General features: G+C 41.1%; 1 protein-coding gene across 4 annotated transcripts in view; it reads right to left on the minus strand.

Annotated features, from left to right (window-relative positions):
• The window catches only part of OSBPL1A (oxysterol binding protein like 1A), a 77,057-nt gene that overhangs the window by 9,751 nt on the left and 47,248 nt on the right, over window positions 1-20,058 (minus strand). For all 4 annotated transcript variants that reach the window (XM_038174648.2, XM_027452218.3, XM_072034617.1 and 1 more), the window contains 9 exons: window positions 18,576-18,738; window positions 10,351-10,507; window positions 5,228-5,303; window positions 3,688-3,822; window positions 3,263-3,360; window positions 2,361-2,543; window positions 1,759-1,866; window positions 1,578-1,667; window positions 1,199-1,325 (listed from right to left, as the gene is read on the minus strand). In XM_038174648.2, coding sequence (XP_038030576.1) covers window positions 1,199-1,325; window positions 1,578-1,667; window positions 1,759-1,866; window positions 2,361-2,543; window positions 3,263-3,360; window positions 3,688-3,822; window positions 5,228-5,303; window positions 10,351-10,507; window positions 18,576-18,738 — 1,137 coding nt within the window. The remainder of the gene's footprint in view (window positions 1-1,198; window positions 1,326-1,577; window positions 1,668-1,758; window positions 1,867-2,360; window positions 2,544-3,262; window positions 3,361-3,687; window positions 3,823-5,227; window positions 5,304-10,350; window positions 10,508-18,575; window positions 18,739-20,058) is intronic.

The following is a 20,058-nucleotide window of genomic DNA, read 5'->3' on the forward strand; positions in this document are numbered from 1 at the left end:
CAGCTTTATTACCTTGAAGGTAATAAACACAAACAAACCACATCCAGATATTATACTTGAGACTTGTGTCACCAAGGTCAAAAACTATATGCAATATCAGCTTCTTGAACACAAGGGGGCAGTGGGATTACATATTCAACAAAAACTATGCTGATTGATAGTGTGCACTACAGAGCTTTCAGTTTTCTTCACAGAACTAGTTCTGTTAAATGATTAGAAAATACGTGCTTTACTTGTGTCAGAGGAACACATAGTTTGAGCTTTACACAACAGCATGCTTCATTTTGACCTGCAAAGCAAGGGCCATCTTCAGCTTTGTTGTTCAGTGGTAGCTGAACAAAGACACAAGGTATGTTTTTCTTTGCTCCTTTCTCCCTAGAGCTCACCAGGCCAGACTCAAGCAGAAGCAGTAATCCCCAGTGCCTTAGTACTCTCCTGATGACAGGCACTGGAGCAATCTCAGATACAGCAACAGTCTGAACCTGCACAGGAACAACTGCTTTCAAAAGTTATCTCCCTTGTTTTGACATTAAAATGACCAACACCAAAACCAACAAAGAAATCTGGCTATAGTCACCAAAGGGGAACAATCCCTATTTTAAGTAACTGTGAATGATTGTTCTTCATCAAGCTGTAAGGAGCCACCATCACCATACACCTTAAACAAAAAGCTACCAGAAGTCTGAAACAATTAAGAACATTTTAATTTTTCTCCCAGAATAAAGAAAAAAAATGCAACTGTGGGAGAAAAAATTAAATGATTCTATGGCTGGGACAATGTAATAGAAAACAATACCTTGGAAAAGCTGAAAAATAGGATCTCCTATCAAGATGAGAAGCTAGTCTATTTTGCCTCTCTAAGTCCAAGTTCTCCTGCTAAAACACAAACGTTATCGTACATTATCAGAACCACAGTCCAACTAACAAATATGCAATACCTCCACTTGACTTGGGAGGAAGGGGCAGGTATTGAACCAGCCAACAGCTAGATAACTCCAATATTTGGGAAGCTTTAATACAAATCTGTGAGAGCACATGCCTTTTATCCCTTAATACCGATATTCATCCAGTCTGGTTTTGTGGGATCACTAAGAAAGACAGAACAAGTGAACAGTAATCCTAATGCTCTTAAACGCTACAAAAATATTTAGCTGCCCTATCACGCCTCTGAGATGCCACCTTCATACGTGACTAGTACCTGTTTACTGCTTTTCTTCTCTTCTGTATTTTTCTTGTCATTTTTTTTGTAAGCTTCAAAAGTAGCTGGGTCAACACTGTACAGACACTCCGTCCACTTCCCATACAGTGCACAAAGTTTCTTTTTGCTGTCAAGAAAGACCAAGTTTACAAAGGAGCTTAAAGAGATTTATTTCATTTCAGACAAAAATAGCTGAAAAAAAAAAAAAGAACTTTTGAGGGCGATTTTTTTTTAAACTGCACACTTAGTGTTACACAATTCACAACCTGCTGTTTCAGGTTTATGCCCTTGGCATACTGTGTTAAGGACATTCAGGCCTACAGTTCCCTTCACAAACAAAGGGCAGCAACTTGCTTCTTATTAGCAATATAACTGTTACCTCTTGTCCTGAATGTATCCTTCCACTTTGTGCAACTCCTTCCCAAAGAGGCCACAGGGCTTGAAGCTTAGTACACACTTCTCGCCAGTTCTGCAGGCAGAACAAGAGGGCACCAATTACTTCCAAATATTTCTCCTTTTTGAACTCGCAGCAAGTGAAAGCACTCACATTCTCAACTTACTTGTGGTTAGTTATTTCCACATTTCCGTACTGCTCAATCCAAAGTTTGCCCACAATGATGTTATGCACACAGCAAGTAGGATTTGTCCATGTGTAGGCTTCATTGTGTCTGTGGGATATAAAAATAAGTTACTTGTATCTTTGTATTGAATGTCACTGCTGCAACAAAATATCTTCTATAAATGGCATCAAGTCTTGAAACAGACATAGCAACAAGCCCAGCAAAGTAAGAGTTTTATTAACCTCTTGCTACTGGTTTTATCAATTCCTTAAACAGCAACTTCAGTGTAGACACTGAATGACAGACATTAGGAAAGCCAATAGGACTCAAGTGTGCTAGTCTTAGTAGGACTGGATGCCCAGGCATCTGTGCAGAATGCAGACATAAGCACCAACTATTACTACTATTATTACACAGTTCATTAAAGCAAGCGATAGCAGTTCCTTTCATCTTCTCATTCCCTCCACCCCACAAAGCAATCTGCCATCAAACATTAGGATGTGGGCGTTAGACATGCTCATTCCTAAGCCACGAAGCTCTAATGCGCACTAACCATCACAGATGTGGCCATGTACCTACGCAATTCTTACTTATCAACTTACTCAAGGAGCTCCAAAGTCATTGTGCCTTTTGGTTCTGCTTCCACGCTCTTGCCCCAGAATTTGAGTTTAGGATAAATTGATCCATGAAACACGAAGTCGTTATTTAAACCTTCAGCATAGAAAGCACTGATGGGTGGATGATGGCTAACTTGCTCTGAGAGAAGCCTAAATCCAAGATCATCTCTGCAAAATAAAGGTTCCAAAAATCAGTATTCTGAAGATACAAAATAAAGATGACAGAAAGCATTTATCTAAGGTATCAAGTACAGTGAGGTTCTTTTCCCTATGGTGAAATAGATAGTTGGACCCACACACAGTTGCTGTACTCAGTGCAAGACTTAGTTAAAGCCCTAAGGTAGGACAAAAAGACAGCTCAACTCATACAGAAAATATCCTCATTCTAAATAACCAAGGACATTGTATAAAGATGTAGCAGTAACGACCAAATCTGATCAGTCAGTGTGTTTATTTTTGATAGTGATCTCTTCTTTAAACTTTTGCTTAGTTATAGACCAGATGCTCGCTTGTTTTAGAGAAGAGTTTGCTCTCAGTGCAGCTGCACAGTACCATATTAGCATAGCCCATTTGTATTCTGGACACTCATACAATGAATATGATATTTCTAACATCTTTTCATTGATACGGTTTCAGAAAAGTAATTTTTTGTATAAAAAAAGAAGCCTGCTTTTCGAATTGACAAATTGTATAGCCTTCTCTGAGTTGAAAAGTTCAGTGGGGGTTGAAATTTCCCTGAGGGGCACATGGCTGAACACCAGCACATTGCAAACACCTTCAGCAGCTGCGAGAATAGGCAGCATCTTACGAGCCACCTGACAAATCTAATCAAACATTAGTACATCAAATACCACCCTTTGCTCTTCAGTGCATCTTCTGTTCATTACCTGATCAATTCATACGTCTCTCCAAGCAATGGGTTGAATGGCTTCCCTGTACGTTCCCACTGTGAGGCTACAGCAGACACGGCAAAGGCAGCTACACACTGTTCAAAAGAACGAGCACACAGTTCATCTCCAGGATTTTAGTCTTTATCAAACATCAACAGTCACAGTATTACAGAACGCCTCTTCTGAAGCGGCACAGAAAGGTTCTACTTTCATGGGAGGGCAATAAATAGTTTTTCTCAAAAATGCTAAAAAAAAAAAAAAAAAAAAAGCAAGCCTCAGGAAAAGCAAAACACTTTCTTAGGTAAGTAAAACTGATTAACAAGAGCATCTGACATGAAGCAGATTATAGCAGTTCCTCCTATACAGAGACTATCTACAAAGAAAAATGTCCAAATGCATTTAAAATATCACAGCCAAAGTACCTGCATTCGCTCCGTCGTGCTAGACAGCGAGCTGGCTTTGTGGATGAGGTATGTGTGCTCCATGTACTCTGTAAGTCGCTGAAGGAAGCTCAGGGGCTCGTTGAATATAACTGGCATTGTGATCTTGGACAACTCCTGATGCACAAATGAAATTTGTGTTAAAAACCAAATGAGTAGATACACTGCCCTAGAGTAACCCAAACCTAATTGGCTTATTACAAAAATAAATTATGCTCTTAGTGCTAATGCAATGCGCTTGATCTGGCTCTGCTAATGCCGAAAGGAAAAAGCCCTCTATATCCCTCGTGAGCTTGGTAAGCTTGTGTTGGCATGTAAGGCTACTTTGAAACAAAAAGAAAAACATCAAATAAACTAATTTCCCACTAACACACACATTAAGAAAGTGAGAGGAAACAACGGAGTGAAGTACTATGGGTCCTTTCCAAAACTAAGTTATTTATTACTCTTAAAAAGGATATAGGCCACCTAATTACCTAAACATATTATCTTTTCTGGAGGCAGGTGAGCAGGCTGGGGATTAGAATGGACGACAAAATGTCACTGTACAGGAATACAAACAAGATTTTTTTATTCTGAAGAGAAAAGGGAATTTCTATAACAGGAATATCAATTTAATGCAGTTTGGGTGCTGTTTATTCTCTTTCATATTTTTTAAAACATGCCCTTTGAATGCATAATTTAGCAATGTTTAAAGCCATCTGCAGTAGCAAATTAAAAGCATAGTATGACCACTGGCAATGCATGTAGTAAACAGCACTGTTCTTAACCACAATAACAAGATCTAGCACCTTTGTGGCTTTGTTTTTTGTTTGTTTTTTTTTTCTCCTTACACACACCTTTCTCAAGACAGGCTTTCAGTCTGTTCTTTGTATTTTAGGGATATAACACTTCTCTGCTAAAGCCACTATGACAAGCGTCAGATGCTTCACAACTCAGGAGACCTGGAGCTACGGATAGAGGCATTCCCTAGCATTTCCACTTCTCCTTGCTTGGTGTTGTGTGCTGTTTCTAACTAGAGCAGGGGAGGAGGAAAAAACAACAGTGACTAAACACACACATGCCCTTCTGTAGGCTAGTGTTACAGGATGACTGAGGTTTATCAGCAGTAAGTACTTTCAGCCCACTGCAGGATCTAATTGGGAGAACAACTTCTCAATTCACCCTTAGCTGGAAGCAGATTACATGCCAGCCAACTAACCTCTGATCTGTTCACTGGCCAGTAACACTGCTAGGTGTGGAGACTGAAATACTAGGGGAGCAGGGAGAAGAGCAAAGTTAAAGTTTCTGTGTAGGTTAAAAACAGCAAACTGCTACCACAAAGTACTTTAAGGCTTAAATTAAAGAGAAAATGCTCTTAATCGAGCAGTATTACACTAAGCAATTCTAATTTTCCCTAGTTAAAAATAAACAAAGAACAAGAAGCAAATTTAAAAAAAAAATAAATCCCTCTCCCCTCTCACTTAGGCCTCAAATGAAACAGTAACTTCAAATCCTTTATCACAGCTTTCTGATTACCCACCATTCCAATGCATTTTCTTAAGATACTCCAAATACTGAAGTCATTTCTGGAAAACATTGGAGATGGCAAGCTTGTTCTGTGGAAAGAAATGGGGAAGAAACAGGAACAGTAAGAGAAGGTTTCCATTACTAATGGTGACTGATAAACCCAACTACTCTTCTTTGAAAGTAAGAGTTTTCCAAATCACCCAGTAAACTGTAAAGCCAAACCACTCTTAGCTAGCACAAAAGGGCTGAGAAGCTTTCATTACAAATACCAATCTCATTTAAACTTTCATGTCCATAAGCTCATTTGAACAAAATTCCATATATTAAATTAAAAATAATAATAATACATTTAAGATAAAAACCAAAAGGGGAACAACAGTCCTACTTTGAATCATATAAGCTGTTTTACCTGACCAGAAAGCTGAATTTTTCCAAAACCAGAACCATTCTCTTCATTTTGTATAAGAGCAATGGAAAAGAATTTCTTTTCATGAAGGACACTGCAGGTACATTCACTACGTCTGAACAGATTTGGGAGTTAAATAGTGGGGTTTCTTCTTGCTAGTCACCTGTGTAGCAACAATGATGGGCCATGGCATTTGTTGCCTATAACTATAATCAACCCTCAGAAAGACATAAAAAAAAAAAAAGAACAGAAAAAGAAGCTTCATTGAAGAGCTGAACAGATAACAACCTTTTCTACAGGGGGCTGACATATCCGGACGCAGGTCTGAAACGTACTTTCAAGACCAACATTTAGGCTGTGCCATACAGCTTGTATTCCTCAGCATTACTTGAAACTGGGTAATGATTTTGTTCCATTTTTGTACTGCTACCAACCAGCTCAACTATTAACCCAATTTACCCAGAGAAAGGCAGAAATATAGGTCAATGCCTTTTGTCCACAGCAACAATGAAATCAGTGTTTGGATTATGAGGCTATTACCAATGAGGAAAATCCTCAATAGATAAGAGCTATCTACAGCTCACTCAAACAGCAAGAACTATTTAATTTCAAAGTTTAGCCAACCCTGCCTCACAATTGGCACAGCACCCTCCTAACCAGGAAGGTGCTGTTTCTTATTTTCTTAAGAGTTGCAGTTTGAATAGGATGTAGGTGCCTCCTCCATCCCACCTTTTTGATAAACAGAAACATTGCCATGGGGAAAGAAAAAAAAATTTAACTCGGGCTAAGTTAGTTTCAGTAGCCCTATTTGCTAAGTTACCTTCCATACTCATCTGTTACTAAAACACCTTTACCAAGGTTGATCCTTCAGTTTTCAGTACAGACAAACAAAAAATGTTCCTTTAAATAAAAGACCTATCCTATCAAAAAATAGGATATGCCTGAATTCCTTAAAAAAGATGGAACTACGTTTCATCTTACTTGCTAGCAGCCTAATGCTGACTTGTTTTACTCAGCCTCCCATGCAGAGAGCATGAGTGGGTAGCAGGATTTATTTAATTGATCGACATGGTATCACTCATTCCCTATTCCAATTTCCCACCAATAGCAAAACATGTGGTGAAACAGATCGTTTTGAATTGTATTAAGTATAAAAACACTTTTGTGGATGCTTTGATACAAATGTCCAGGAGAGGACAGTGTCCACCAAGCAATCAGCGTTACTTTCATTTTCAGTGTTGACTTATTTCTCTGTGTGTCCTTGAATGAATGGAGCTAGCAGAGCATATATTTTTAAGTCCTTCTGCATGTAAAACACTCACATACTTCTGGTTTGAAGTATACATAGGGATTGCTTGCCTTAAATATTAAAATTTACATTTTCATGGAAGTTAATCTCCATTCAATTTAACTACGTGGAAGTTGGCATTCAGTTTAAGCCATTCACCCACATTTCTTCCTGTGAGTGTAAGAGCCAAAACCGATGTGATGTTCAGTTCGTTCCTCCACATAACACATACATAACAAGGAAACAGAACAGCTTTAAGCCACAAAGAAAGCTAGTGGGGGACAAGCGAGGACACGTGCAAAAATGACAGGCAGTCAAGACCTGAGGCCTACTAACCTTGGCCTACTCCCTGTGATTAAGGGAAAGGTTTGTGAGTGCACAAATTTCCTCCCAGATGTCAATCTTAGAAACAACTCCGGAAGTTAATTTTAGCTGTGACAAAAACATCTGCAGGAATTTACTTGCATGTAGAACAGATAAGGTGCATTTAAAGATCATTCACTGAAAAACTCTTGTCCAAGCTTTACCTTTAGCAGATTAACTACTACAGGAATCCTGCTGGGAAGGAGACACAGGGCATGAAAAAGGCATGTTTAGCTCGCTCTTCATGTAAACCTGACCAAAAGACCTCCTGGCTCATGAAGAGCCAAGCACAAACACCTTTGAAAGGTTTCCCTAAAGGGAAAGCTGACTACAGAAACACAGCAGTAAGAAGGAAACAGCAGTGACAAATAGATGTTACGCTATGTTACATCCCACACTTCTGTGGATTTTTATTTTATTTTTTTTTTTAAGTTTGGCTCGGATTAAAAAATTCCCCTTTAAAGAAATAAATGATTCGAATGCTCCCAAACTAGTTATTTAATGTACTACTCCCCCTAATTAGTCAAATCCTCTCCCATGAAGTTTTCAAGAATTATGAAGTGTACTCTCAAATCAGCCTAAAACTACAAGAAGTCACATCAGCCACATTCTTTCAAGCACTATGACCACTCTGTAGGATGCAAGCTATATTAATAAAACCAGACTTAAACAGCAAATTACGAGTCATAACTAAACCCTGGCATTTTCATTTCATTACCTAGCACCTGCCTAGTAAGCTTAAAAGGCAAACAGTCTGTTGAAAATCAGGTTGTAACTGCTACAAACAGCACCTTTGGTGAAATATTTAATGGCACTGACTTCACCTGTCTACATCTGTATATCCCAATACTGGTATTTGTTTTTAAACCAACAGATTTACTCTTGCATCACCAAAGCAACAACAAACCAACAAAAAGCAACCTCCGCCTCCCTGCACAAAACACACACTGCTCAAAAAAAAAAAAAAAAAAAGTAGATGAAGTAGATGGTAGCTCAGGTTTTCTAAATGGAGATAGGAAAGAGTCTTGTTTATAATGACAGGCAAACAGTGTTGGGTACTTATGTGCAGCCCTCCTCTATGTATCTAGTACACTACAGGAAGGTATAAAGATTTTAATCAAAAGAAATTTATCTAGTCTATTCTATAAGCAACTTGCTTACGTGTGGTTAACGAAGTGTAATGATGGAATTAAGTGCTGTTAAAAAATTCTGCTCCCTACACTTTGCGTGGCATGAAGGCAAGGTTTCTGCTCTGAAAAGGACACGGGATGATGTGTATTTGTCTACATGCACTCTAAACTAGCCCCAAAACAGGCACAAATTGGAACCAGCAACTCCAGTTAGGTGACACAGTTCTGAATTCAGACTTGCAGCCAGACACCACAAGCAGATCCCTTACCAGGACAAACACCACAGCCACCACGAGTCTCAGAAACAACGCTAGAAGCACCGCACAACTCCCATCCCCTGAGACAGCTCTTGTGGAGGTAAAGTTTAAATTGGCAGTGCTCTGGGGAAAAACAGTTTGCATCAATAGACTTACAGACAAACCCCAGCATGTCACCAAGGTGCCAGGTAGAAGTTTGACATTACAGCTCAACCTAAAACATGCTCTGGCTATTTAGTCATGTAAAGCGTGACCATACATTCTTATCTATAGTGACCATACATTCTTATCTATATTCAAGAGAGATGTTTCCACTTTTCCTGTGCAGTATATTAATAGCCAGCCAATTTATGCTCTGGCTTTACTGTAATATCCTACATCTTAAGCAACTCAAAGAGAACAACCTATGGACAGATATGTACAGCTTTTCATATCTTATAAAAATAGATTTTAAACATTCCTCCAGTCACCCAGCTCCATGCAGTTCTGATAACACAGTGCAGCATTATGGAAACTTGCCAAGTTATTTTTTTCACACTAAGTAGATTATCAGTTGCTGTTAAAACTGCCCAGACAATGCATGTCAACACTCATCATCCTTTTTACATTGATCATGAATTGCCTCCTTTCTCCTCCTGCTTTCCAAGGCAGTCAACGTAATTCAGACGTTCACCTTCACCTAGTGCTTCCCCTCCCTACACTTCCTGTGCTAATTAGGAAAGGCACTTAACCAAGGCCATAAACACCGCCCTGCTAACAGCACAACAGCGCAGAGCAGCACGCTTAGTCAGCTGCTTTACGTTACCTTCCCTAACCACACTGCTACTCCACCCAAGCCCTCATTTGCCTTAGTCTTTGCCTGCTACAGGAGGGACACGCATTCAGAGGTTGAACCCTGAGACATCAAGTCTCTGACATTGCCACATGCTTTGACAGTCGCTGCAATTTAGCTAGTTAAGATACCAAGTGATTAAAGCACGTCTCGTTTGCTTTAGTAAAATTAAATTTTAATTCCCTGTTTTTACTGAGATCTGGTGTCCTCATCATCATTGTGCGTGTCCAAACCGCTCCCAAATGAGACTTTCTGAAGCATGCTGAAGTCTGACTTTATCTGTAGCACAAACATCACGTTGCCCTTCACTGAAACTTGAGAATCATGGTGTCTATTACGTCTCATTAACTCTAGACCTATTGTTCCTTTTTATAGGCAAGGAAACAAACAAAAATGGATCATTTGACAACACAAAATAAGCACATAAAACATAGATGAGACTTTTAGAATAAGACTCCCTTTGTTTGCATTTGAGTTCCTGATGGCAGGCTAGCAATATTTTTTCATTCATTCCTAATACCAACAGAAGGATCAAATGACTGGAAATTAAAGAGGCGATGGGAGGCATTAAAGATACATGAAGGAATTAAAAATCCACGTAGACTTCAATAAGACCTACTCATTTTTACACAGCATAATCTATTTTATTTTTACTTATTCAGAATTGATCATCAAAAAGCAAGACACAAAGGAAAACACTAGCCATGGAAAAACACTCATCATAAAATCTTAGAACTACTTTTAAACCATCCCTGGCAAAGCTTTAGAAGTTTTCCACAATTACGTTTTCAGAGATTCTTGTGGTCTTTCACTCGCCGTTAATGCATGCTGTAATACCTTAAGAACAGGCAACATCCTACCTGTGCTTTTTGATCCCGTTCGACATGGACTCTCCGCTGCCACAAACCTTTTCTTCGGACATGCTTGAAGTTATCGTGTCTTTCGAATCCATGCTGTCCTCCAGCGAGTACGCTGTTGTTGTTTCAAACCCACTTAATGATTTTTCAGATTCTGAATCTGCAAAAGAGCAGGTGCATGTTAATGAATCTGCCGCCGGTGCTGGACTTCAGTCACTAACAGATCCTCTCTCCTTGTACAAAACTGAAACCTAAGTCGGCTCCTGTGTCCTGATGACAGCATCCACTTGGTAAGTAACTAGTACTGTCACAGACCGCTGCGGCTCGGTATCTAGATATAGACTAAAGAATACAGTAGATTAAAACTCCTCTATCCAACACAGCCCAAACCTGATGTTTTTATTAAATTGAAGCTACTACAACTTGCTTAGGACAAGCGCCAGCATCACAAAGATGCCAGTAGCTTACCTAACAGTTAATGCAACAGTCAAGCACTGACGGCTCCTCCTGCGTAAGATTTCAGTTTGGTCCAAATTCTTAGACACTCAGTGCTTTTCAGAAGCCTTCACCTCCCAACTCACTGAACAAGTAGCAAAAAACAAAAGCAGGTATTGTACACAATATGCTAGCCACGCAAGTCCCAGCAAAGTCTAAACGATAAGCTCATCAATCAATAAGATAAGCTTTGTACTCTGGAAGGTAGGTTAATAGTACAATCCACATCACAGCTACAACTAAGAATATCAACAACACCTTACTTCCAACCAGTGTCTTGGTCACACAGTGCTTAACAAGCTCTTGGGAACAGATCACCTTGGCCTAAATTGAGGGGCAAAAACCTCCTGGCACAAAGTCTCAGTGTGGTTGAGGCTGGAAAGGACCTCTGGAAATCATCTAGTCCAACCCCCCTGCTCAAGCAGGGTCAGCAAGAGCACATTGCACAGGATCAACTCCAGGTAAGTTTTGAGTATCTCCAAAGAGGCCCCAGACCTCTCTGGGGAACTTATGCCAGTACCCTGCTCCTCTCACAGTGAAGATTTTCCACATATTCAGCTGGAACTTCCTGGGTTTAACTTTATGCCTGTTGCCTCTTATTATGTTGCTGGGCACCACCAAAAAACAGTCTGGCCCCATCCTCCTGATACTGATGTACAGAAGTATCTAAAGGGAAGGTAAGATCCTCTCTCAGTCTTCTCTTTTTCAGGCTGAACAGGCCCAGATCCCTCCCCAGTCTTTCCCCCTAAGAGGGGCTCCACTCCCTTAACCATCTTCATAGCCCTTCTCTGGACTCGCTCCAGTAGCCCCACATCCCTCCTGTACTGGGGAGCCCAGAACTGGACCCAGCACTCCAGGTGTGGCCTCCCCAGGGCTGAGTAGATGGGCAGGATCACCTCCCTTCACCTGCTGGCAACACCCTTCCAAATGCACGCCAGGATACCATTGGCCTTCTTGGCCACAAGGGCACACTGCTGGCTCACGGTCAGCCTGATGTCCACCAGGACCACCAGGTCCCTCTCTGCAGAGCTCTTTTCCAGCACATCAGCCTCCAGCCTGTACCTGCGCTTGCCTTTGTTGAACTTCATGAGGTTCCTCACTGCCCAACTCTCCAGCCTGTCCAGGTCCTTTTGAATGGCCCCACAGCACTCTGGGCTATTTGCCACTCCTCCCAATTTTGTATCATCAGCAGACTTGCTGAGGAGGCACTCTGTTCCTTCTTCCAGGTCAACTCTCTTTCAAACCTGACGAGTTTGCCAAAGGATTATCCAATTGCAAGTCCCAAGAAGCAAGGGAACAGCTCATGACAAGTGAAGATGCACCAATTTCTACCTCATTTAGGAAGCCCTTTAGCAGAAACCAGGTACAACAATGAATGGTAGACAGCCTAATGCAAGCCTCATCTTCCAAAAAAAGCAAACCCAAACTGTCGCAGACACCATTTCTGCTCTGCACTTCCTTCAGCATATGTTGCTGCTCTTGGCTGCAAATACCCAGAGAAATAATTGCAAAATTAGTCACTCTCATACATTGATTCTAATTCAAAACCAGCAACCAAAAGCCACTGACGTAGTAGCCCATCCAAACCAATATCTCAGCCACAGTTGTCCATTGCCAGGGACTTTCCTGTTTTGTCTTAAAAAGCAATCCCAGTAGCTTCTCCATAACATGTCACTTACACATTGCTTTGGTGAAGGGGACAGTGACAGGACTTTCTACTACATCCAGACCACAGAAGTGTTAAGAACAGGACAAAATCCTGATTTATGGATGTACTATGCCACAACATCTCCATCCTCTAGAGAGGATGAGCTCTAGAAACAAAAAGGAGATCTTTGCTTTCGTTAAAAACATCCATCTCTATTCTCATCAAGTCAGTACTGAAATTAAGCCAGTTGCTAGGGAATGAAAAGAAGTGCCAGCTGGTGCTGAGGATATGCTAAAAAAGTGGACTGGCACTCCACAAAATCTTCTCACAAGTTTCCCCAAATTTGTCGGTCTAGTTACATGCCAATTTATGACGTAACGTATCAAAGAATTAGTTGGGTGGGTACTGTTTATAAAAAGTAGGATAAGCAGATGATTTTATTTTATTTTTTTTTACCTGTGGACAACTGTTACATAAATACAGATTTCTTTAGAGACCAGAAGCCTAGGTAGTCAGAAAAGCACTGCTGCATACCCAAATAGCACAGAGGAAAGGACACGCTAGCAGTGTAACACAACTTGGCCCTCAGCACCCTGACCACCTCCTACAGCCAATGCATGACAAGCCCTAAACTCCTCCCAGGTAAGTTTTCTAGTTAAGTAGCTGCTTAACTGTGCCAACAGTTATTGTGACAGGGAAAGCATGAAACAAGGACCAAACCCTGTAACACAACAGAGGAGTCTGCCTGCCATAAGGCTCCTTTACACCATCAGGGGCTGTCTTGTTTTCAGCTGAGCATCATGATGACATTCCCCACAACTCCCTCAACGTGAATTTCTGCAACAGATCTAAGACTCCAGAGGTGGAAAGAACAGGATAGGTAAGCTTCACCAGAACCACTGATCATACTGATATGCCTCTCAGCCTAATGAGAATCTTTAAAGACTACATGTGCTCAGTTCTCCAAATGCTGGCCATATGTCACAGTGCCAGGAGATAACTATGCTGAAGTGACTAAGCCCAGCACCTGCAAACCTCTTCCACGGCTGGACAATGACCGGACAGCCTTCTCCAGGGCACATGGCTTACTTAATCAAAATAAATAAATAAATAAAAAGCATGTTGTGCAATGAAGAATGGTAAAACCAGAATGAAAGCCAGACACTGTTAGATGAAATTCACTCTCTATAGATGCTCCTCCCATATCTCTGAGAAAGGGCTCTCATTGAGAAAGCATGTCTACAACAGCTCCTGCCATTAAAGAGCTCAGTCACTAATCCCTAAAACCTCAACTATCTCTTTGGCAAAACCAGCTTAACAAGCCTTGAGAGTTCGTTTAGGTGTCAGAGTGAACAAACCCGGTATTGTATCGCTAGCCTGATCAACAGGCAACTCAAAGCAAGTTTTTCCCGATGTACTTAGAGCTATCTCTTTTCTGAATTAAGATTTGCATACTCCCCCGTTACAGTAAAAAAAGGATTTATATTCACAAGTTGCTACAGAGCAGCTGTCAAACAGATGACTAGGAGAAAATGAGATTTTATTCTAGTGAACTGAAGGGGGTGTGGGCCGAGGAGGGGGGAGACAGAATAAGACTCCCTATTCAGAAGCCAAGATTTAAGTGATCTTTAAGACAAGGAAAGGCTGAACATAAAACTCTCCAGCTCAAAACCCAAAGTGTCAGGGTAACAGTAAAACGTCAGCTACCTTTTACAAGAGTGGGAAAGCAAAAGCAATGATCACCTAAGTCAAGAGAAGGTCATCTCCTATTGCAACAACTGGTCAGTCTCCAGTTTCCAACACAAAGATTGGCCAATGTATTAGAGCAATAAATACACCTTCAAAAGGTATTGTTTAACCACCAGCAAGGCTGTGTTTCAACACTGACCAGGTGGTTCTCACCCTCTCTCTGAGATGCTTGGATTTGCTCTTTTAACTGTCTTTAAGGCAAGAAGCCCATAGCCAACAATATTCTCACGGAGGTTGTGGAACATTTTTGGTACATTCAAATATAGCATTTGACAAAATACCCTAAATATGGAAGGGAAGAGCTGTTAAGTTCCCATGCTTTTTTTGTATGACTTTTAAGTGAGCTGATAACTGGAAACAAACTAAGAAGTGAACAAAAGCACCAGAGCTCATCTACCACTTCTAGCAGAGCAGCATTTATGTACAGTGTTGATGAACACAGCACCCATGAGTAGCACGTAACAGCTGAAGCCGTACTATGGCAGGTTAGGTTTAATATAATCTACATATGCCTGCAGCTAAATAATTGCATTTATAGTAAGATCACATCTGTGCAAAACTGTCAATGCACACTTCAACGCACACAAAAGCTTTGTTTGCAAAACAAACAAAGAGAAAACCTTATTGGATAAAACCTTTTACGAAAAAAAACATCAAGACAGTTACAAGCTCTCCCTAAATTGGGTCTTTGATTTGCAGATAATTAGGGACAAGGCAAAATCAAGTACCTTCACCCTATAATTTTTGACCTGCTTAGCCATTTTTCAGCATTGCAGATGACTGCACTTGTATTCTGTCTTCAAATGCTTCCTGAGGTTTGTGTACTTGAAACTGGTAATGTCTCCAACTCTCTGGAAGATGCCACTGGTCTTTGTAAATTTTGCCACTTGTTCAGTGCATCTTCCCTTCCACAATGCCTCCCTTGCCCTGCTCTGCTTTGAATGTAGGAGAGTTTGGCACATGTTAACCATTCAAACCTGCAGCCAAGAGCTCAGGTGCTTCACGTGCTACTACTAAACATTTCCACCACTCCCAGGATGAGAAGGTGAAAGCACCAGGAAGCACTGTTAAATGACCTATTACTAACAGAATTCAGGTTAACAACACAAAATTTTGATGGTTTTGAATACTGGAAATTATGCTTTTGTAATGCAAACTAACTCCTAGTTCCTGTAGGTTCTTCCTTTCATGGTCAGGATCTACTGCCCGCCCACTGCAGGGGATTCAGCATGTACTGTAACACCCAGAAAACACTGATAGCAGCATATCACTTAAAATTAAAAGAGAAATAATATTAAAAATAAAAAAACAGAAGACTGTGGCAAATAAACGACTACAGTAAGCAGTCTTACCAAGTTATAAACATCTTCTTTACCCCAGTTTTGGAAAAGAAATAGGGCGTTTCTGTAACAGTGCTCACAATTCCACAATACCCACAACCAGAAATACACAACACAGGCTTATCAGTGACCAGCTTAGCCTATGCCAACATTAGCAAATAGCATGCCTCAGCTGGAGCAGATCTGTAGACTAAGCAGATGGTGCTGAGGACTTGGCACTTGAACTAGATATATTTCTGTTGGTTTTCTCCTCAGATTAGCTCTACTCTCCTACTATGGATCTATGTCTACTGGGAACTGAACTGTATCTTCTGATTCACCTTCATTCAAGAGCCCAATTCATGCGTTCAGATTGCTCTGAAGCATGAATCAGACTGTGGTCAATGGGGACAAGATGATGCTGCTGTGAACATGTTCTTTCTGTTACATCTCATGTTCAAAAACACGTTTGAAAATTCTTGCCTTGCTCCCAATTGTCACAGCTAGTGATACATTTTGTTGAGAGTAAACAAGCAGAAGTGTCTAATGCATGTAAAATTTCCAAAATAATTTTTTTTTTTTTTTTAAAAAAAGAACAAAAAAGCGGCAGTGGCTCCTTCTTTCAAGTTGTCAAGTCAAAGCCAAGGATTCTTCAGCTCAAAGTGCAGGCTGAGTTATGCAACACTGTCGCTTCTGTAAACTCACTCCTACAGTGAAAATTTAAAAACTCAGAGAACTATAACCAGGCAAAAACATAACTGGAAAAAGATGGGGTACTAACAGATAAAATGCTCTCCAAGTAGTGATATTTTGCCATTGACAAACATTATAACCTGTCACAGCACCCTGTTAAAATACATTGGCATTTGCTGAATCTCTCCTGCTGAGAAGTAAGATGATTTGTGAACACGCCCATTTATCCAAAATGAACAGACATTTGAAAAACAGATTTAGCAAAATCTTCGAAGACCCAAAGTCTGAGTATTTTAGATTTCTAAAACGTGTTGGCTTGTGACAGTTGGGTCCATTGTTCTCTGTTAGGAAAATATCACCCTATCCCCTCTCTCAATAGCCCAAGAAAGGAGACCCACATTCCCAAACTCTGAGCCAGTGTCATGTGACCCCTGACCCCTCTGCTCTCACTATGGTGGTGCACTACAGTCCTCCTAGCTGAAACTCAACAGACGTGGCAGAAAAGCAAGAGGGTTAGTAAAGTATTATCAGGACCCTAGCGATTAGCTTAAAAAAATAAAAAAATATAAAAAAAAATTAAAAAAAACACCCACAACATGCTTCATATCACACCCACAAACATCTAAATCCTTTTGTGCTTATGGTGAAAGTCGTAACATGCATCCAGCAGCCAGGAAACTACGTCACATCTGCCTTTCTCTAGCCCACAAAATCAGAGTGCCCTTCCCCCAGACACGTGCCCTCAAAGGCACAGAGGACCCAAATCACTACAAAGCACCACGTGTGAGTAGCCTAGAGAAGAGAATCTAACGCAAGTCTGGTGAAGTTGACAGACAGTCAAGAAAGTGAGTGTGTCCTGGAAAATTATTTAAATTGCAACCAAGATGAATTATGTCATGTAACTCTCTCCTTTGGGAGAGAGAATTGACATATGTTAAACTGTGTGTGTGTGTTTATATATGTATGTATGTATACATATAAATGAAAATGCCAAACTACTTGACTCGGTGTGATTTATTTGCAGCTTTGAGAGGTGAAAACACCACCTCTCTCAACTAGGCAAGCAGCTTTCACCACTTTCATTCAAGAAAAGGACGTAGGAGAGGTATAGAACAACAGATCTCTAAAGCTGAGAGTTCTCTCACATGCACAAAGCAGGTCTGGCTGCAGAGGCTACATTCCAGCAGCACCATATAAACAAGTATTTTCTGCTTTGTTACAACAAGCAAAGAGCCCGAGGCCTTTCAGCAGGATTATTCTTTGGGTTCTAGTTGAAGAACCTGTTTCTAGAGTCCTTCAATCTCTTCCCTTTGCCGAAGATTTAAATTCGTTACTGTGCCTAGGAGTAGTCTGTTGTTGATCCACTGTGTTCCTGTGCTACACTTGAGATACTCTGAGAACTTGACCACAGAATCCACTCTGCCTGTTTTTATTCTCTGCTTAGTTAAGTTGCGCACGACACAACGCCCATTGAGGAGACTGAGTGCTGTTTCTCCTCATCCGTCAGAACCATTAGACAGCTGAATTTGGAGAAAAGTAACCCCAAACATACTTCCTCGTAAAGTATGCCAATCTAATTATCTACTACATTTAGCCTACGTTCACCCTTCAGATTTTCCAGACCCTTCTTAGCTGCAGCCAGCTTTGCATTGGGGGATTACCCAATTAGAGCTATTACTGAGCTCCACTACGTACAGCCTCCACACTAACTCATACTGTAACCATCCTCATGCAATTCAGTTTTCCAAAATTACTACCTGTATGTTCTGCAAACAAAAAATATGAAAGATTCTAAACTGGAGAGCAGACAGTAGACAGAAAAGATATTTCAGGAATACACAAAATACTTTGTTTCATCCTTTTCTTCCACCTGCGACACCTAAGGTAAGTGAAATAAAACAAACCTTTCTTAAATTCATTATCCCTTAAAACCTGTGTTTCTTACATGGATCTTAAGAAAAAAAAGAAGCACCACCATGAAGAATGCAAGTCACAAGGCTTCCAGATACAGTTACATCTCCCAAAATAGGAGCCTTAAGTTTTGCTATTTTAAAAAAGGGCGTAGACACCCAAGCAGTCAAACCTTTTATGACTGTCCTGAGTTTTGTAGCTTTCTGTCACACACAGATGAAACGATACAATTCTACAGGTGAACTAGGGCAAGATTTTAGAGGCTCAGTCACCAAGCACATGAAGCATTCTCCTCAGAGACAGTTCCATGTTAGAAAGACAAAGATTTAACTTAAAGTGTGACAGTTCCCCCCACCCCTTCAATGCGATCACCATGCTGGCTGCACACTTGCATTCTGGACGTAACTACTTACCTGAAACAGCATCATAGAACTGCTCTTCACTGATGATGCTGAGAGGAGGAGATCCCTTAACCAGAGACTGCTCTAGTTCATGGTGTTCAGTAGCTAGCGTCTCTAATGCTTCTGACAAGATCTTGTTTTTCTCCTGCTCATGCTCCAGTTTCAAATTCCTCACCTATAAGTAGATACATGTATGAATAAAATCTCATCTCTCCAAAGAATGTGTAGCTGAAAGCTATTCAGAAAATAGACTCAAATAAATAACTGGTTCGAAGGCAAACAGCTGGAACTGAGGCCACACTGATTAAGGAGAATACTATAGCACGTCTATGACCACGATATGGTTGTTACTCAGCGTTTTTCAGTAGCTGAGAAATCTTGTCAGGTAAGATCTGATATTACAAATCAAAAATCCACAAGCAAATTCAAACCAAATAACCGTACCTTAAAACTCAGGGGAAGCATTTACAACTCGGACAACCTTAAATATGGAGTTACAGCGATCAGTTTCCACATGCACCAAGCTCCTTGTACTAGTCTGCTCTAATTTGGGCCAAGAAGAATCATCTGAATTGAATTACAAAGCAAATGGCAATGCCAGCTACAAATAACTGCAACTGAACTGTGAGCCGAAAACATTTAACCCTGAGGATTAAAGAAGGAGGTTAGAGCAGAGATTCCTCTACTAACTGATTTACCTTCCATATAAACAGCTCTCTCCCCCCACTCCCAAAACAGTTTACAGAGGAGCCAGAAGCTGACAAGGAAAGAAGACCAGCCACCAGATGGTGGAAGGTTTGTTGTTCTTTTAAGCCCACACATGTAATCACCATCAGAGAGGAGAATGATATCTGCATATTGAGTCCGGGACTAGTAACAGGAGAGCAACATGTCCTTCCTATTTCCTCTTTTTTTTTTTTTTTTTTTTTTTCTTTTCCTGCTGGTGCTTCCTGTCTCCTCCTCCTCCTCCTCTCAGGGGAAGGAGGAGAGCTCATGGAATATCCTGAGTTGGAAGGGACACACAGGGATCACTGAGTCCAACTCCTGGCTCCACACAGCACCACCCAGAAATCAGACCATGTGCCTGAGAGCACTGGCCAAATGCTCCTTGAACTCCAGCAGCTCGGTGCAGTGACCCCTGCCCTGGGCAGCCTGTCCCAGTGCCCGAGTACCCTCTGGGTGCAGAACCTTTCCCTAACCCCCAGCCTGACCCTCCCCTGTCCCAGCTCCATGCCGTTCCCTCGGGTCCTGTCGCTGTCCCCAGGGAGCAGAGCTCAGCGCCTGCCCCTCCGCTCCCCTGTGAGGGAGCTGCAGGCCGCCATGAGGCCTCCCCTCAGCCTGCTCTGCTCAGGGCTGAACAAACCAAGGGACCTCAGCTGCTCCTTGTGTGTCTCACCTTGTACTCCAGCCTTATACTGCCTTGTACTCCAGCTTGCTCTCAAAGTCAGGCTGTGACTCTAACTCCCCCTCCACTACCAACACGCACGGATGTGAC

Source organism: Anas platyrhynchos, chromosome 2 (assembly GCF_047663525.1).
Source record: "Anas platyrhynchos isolate ZD024472 breed Pekin duck chromosome 2, IASCAAS_PekinDuck_T2T, whole genome shotgun sequence".
Lineage (NCBI taxonomy): Eukaryota > Metazoa > Chordata > Aves > Anseriformes > Anatidae > Anas > Anas platyrhynchos.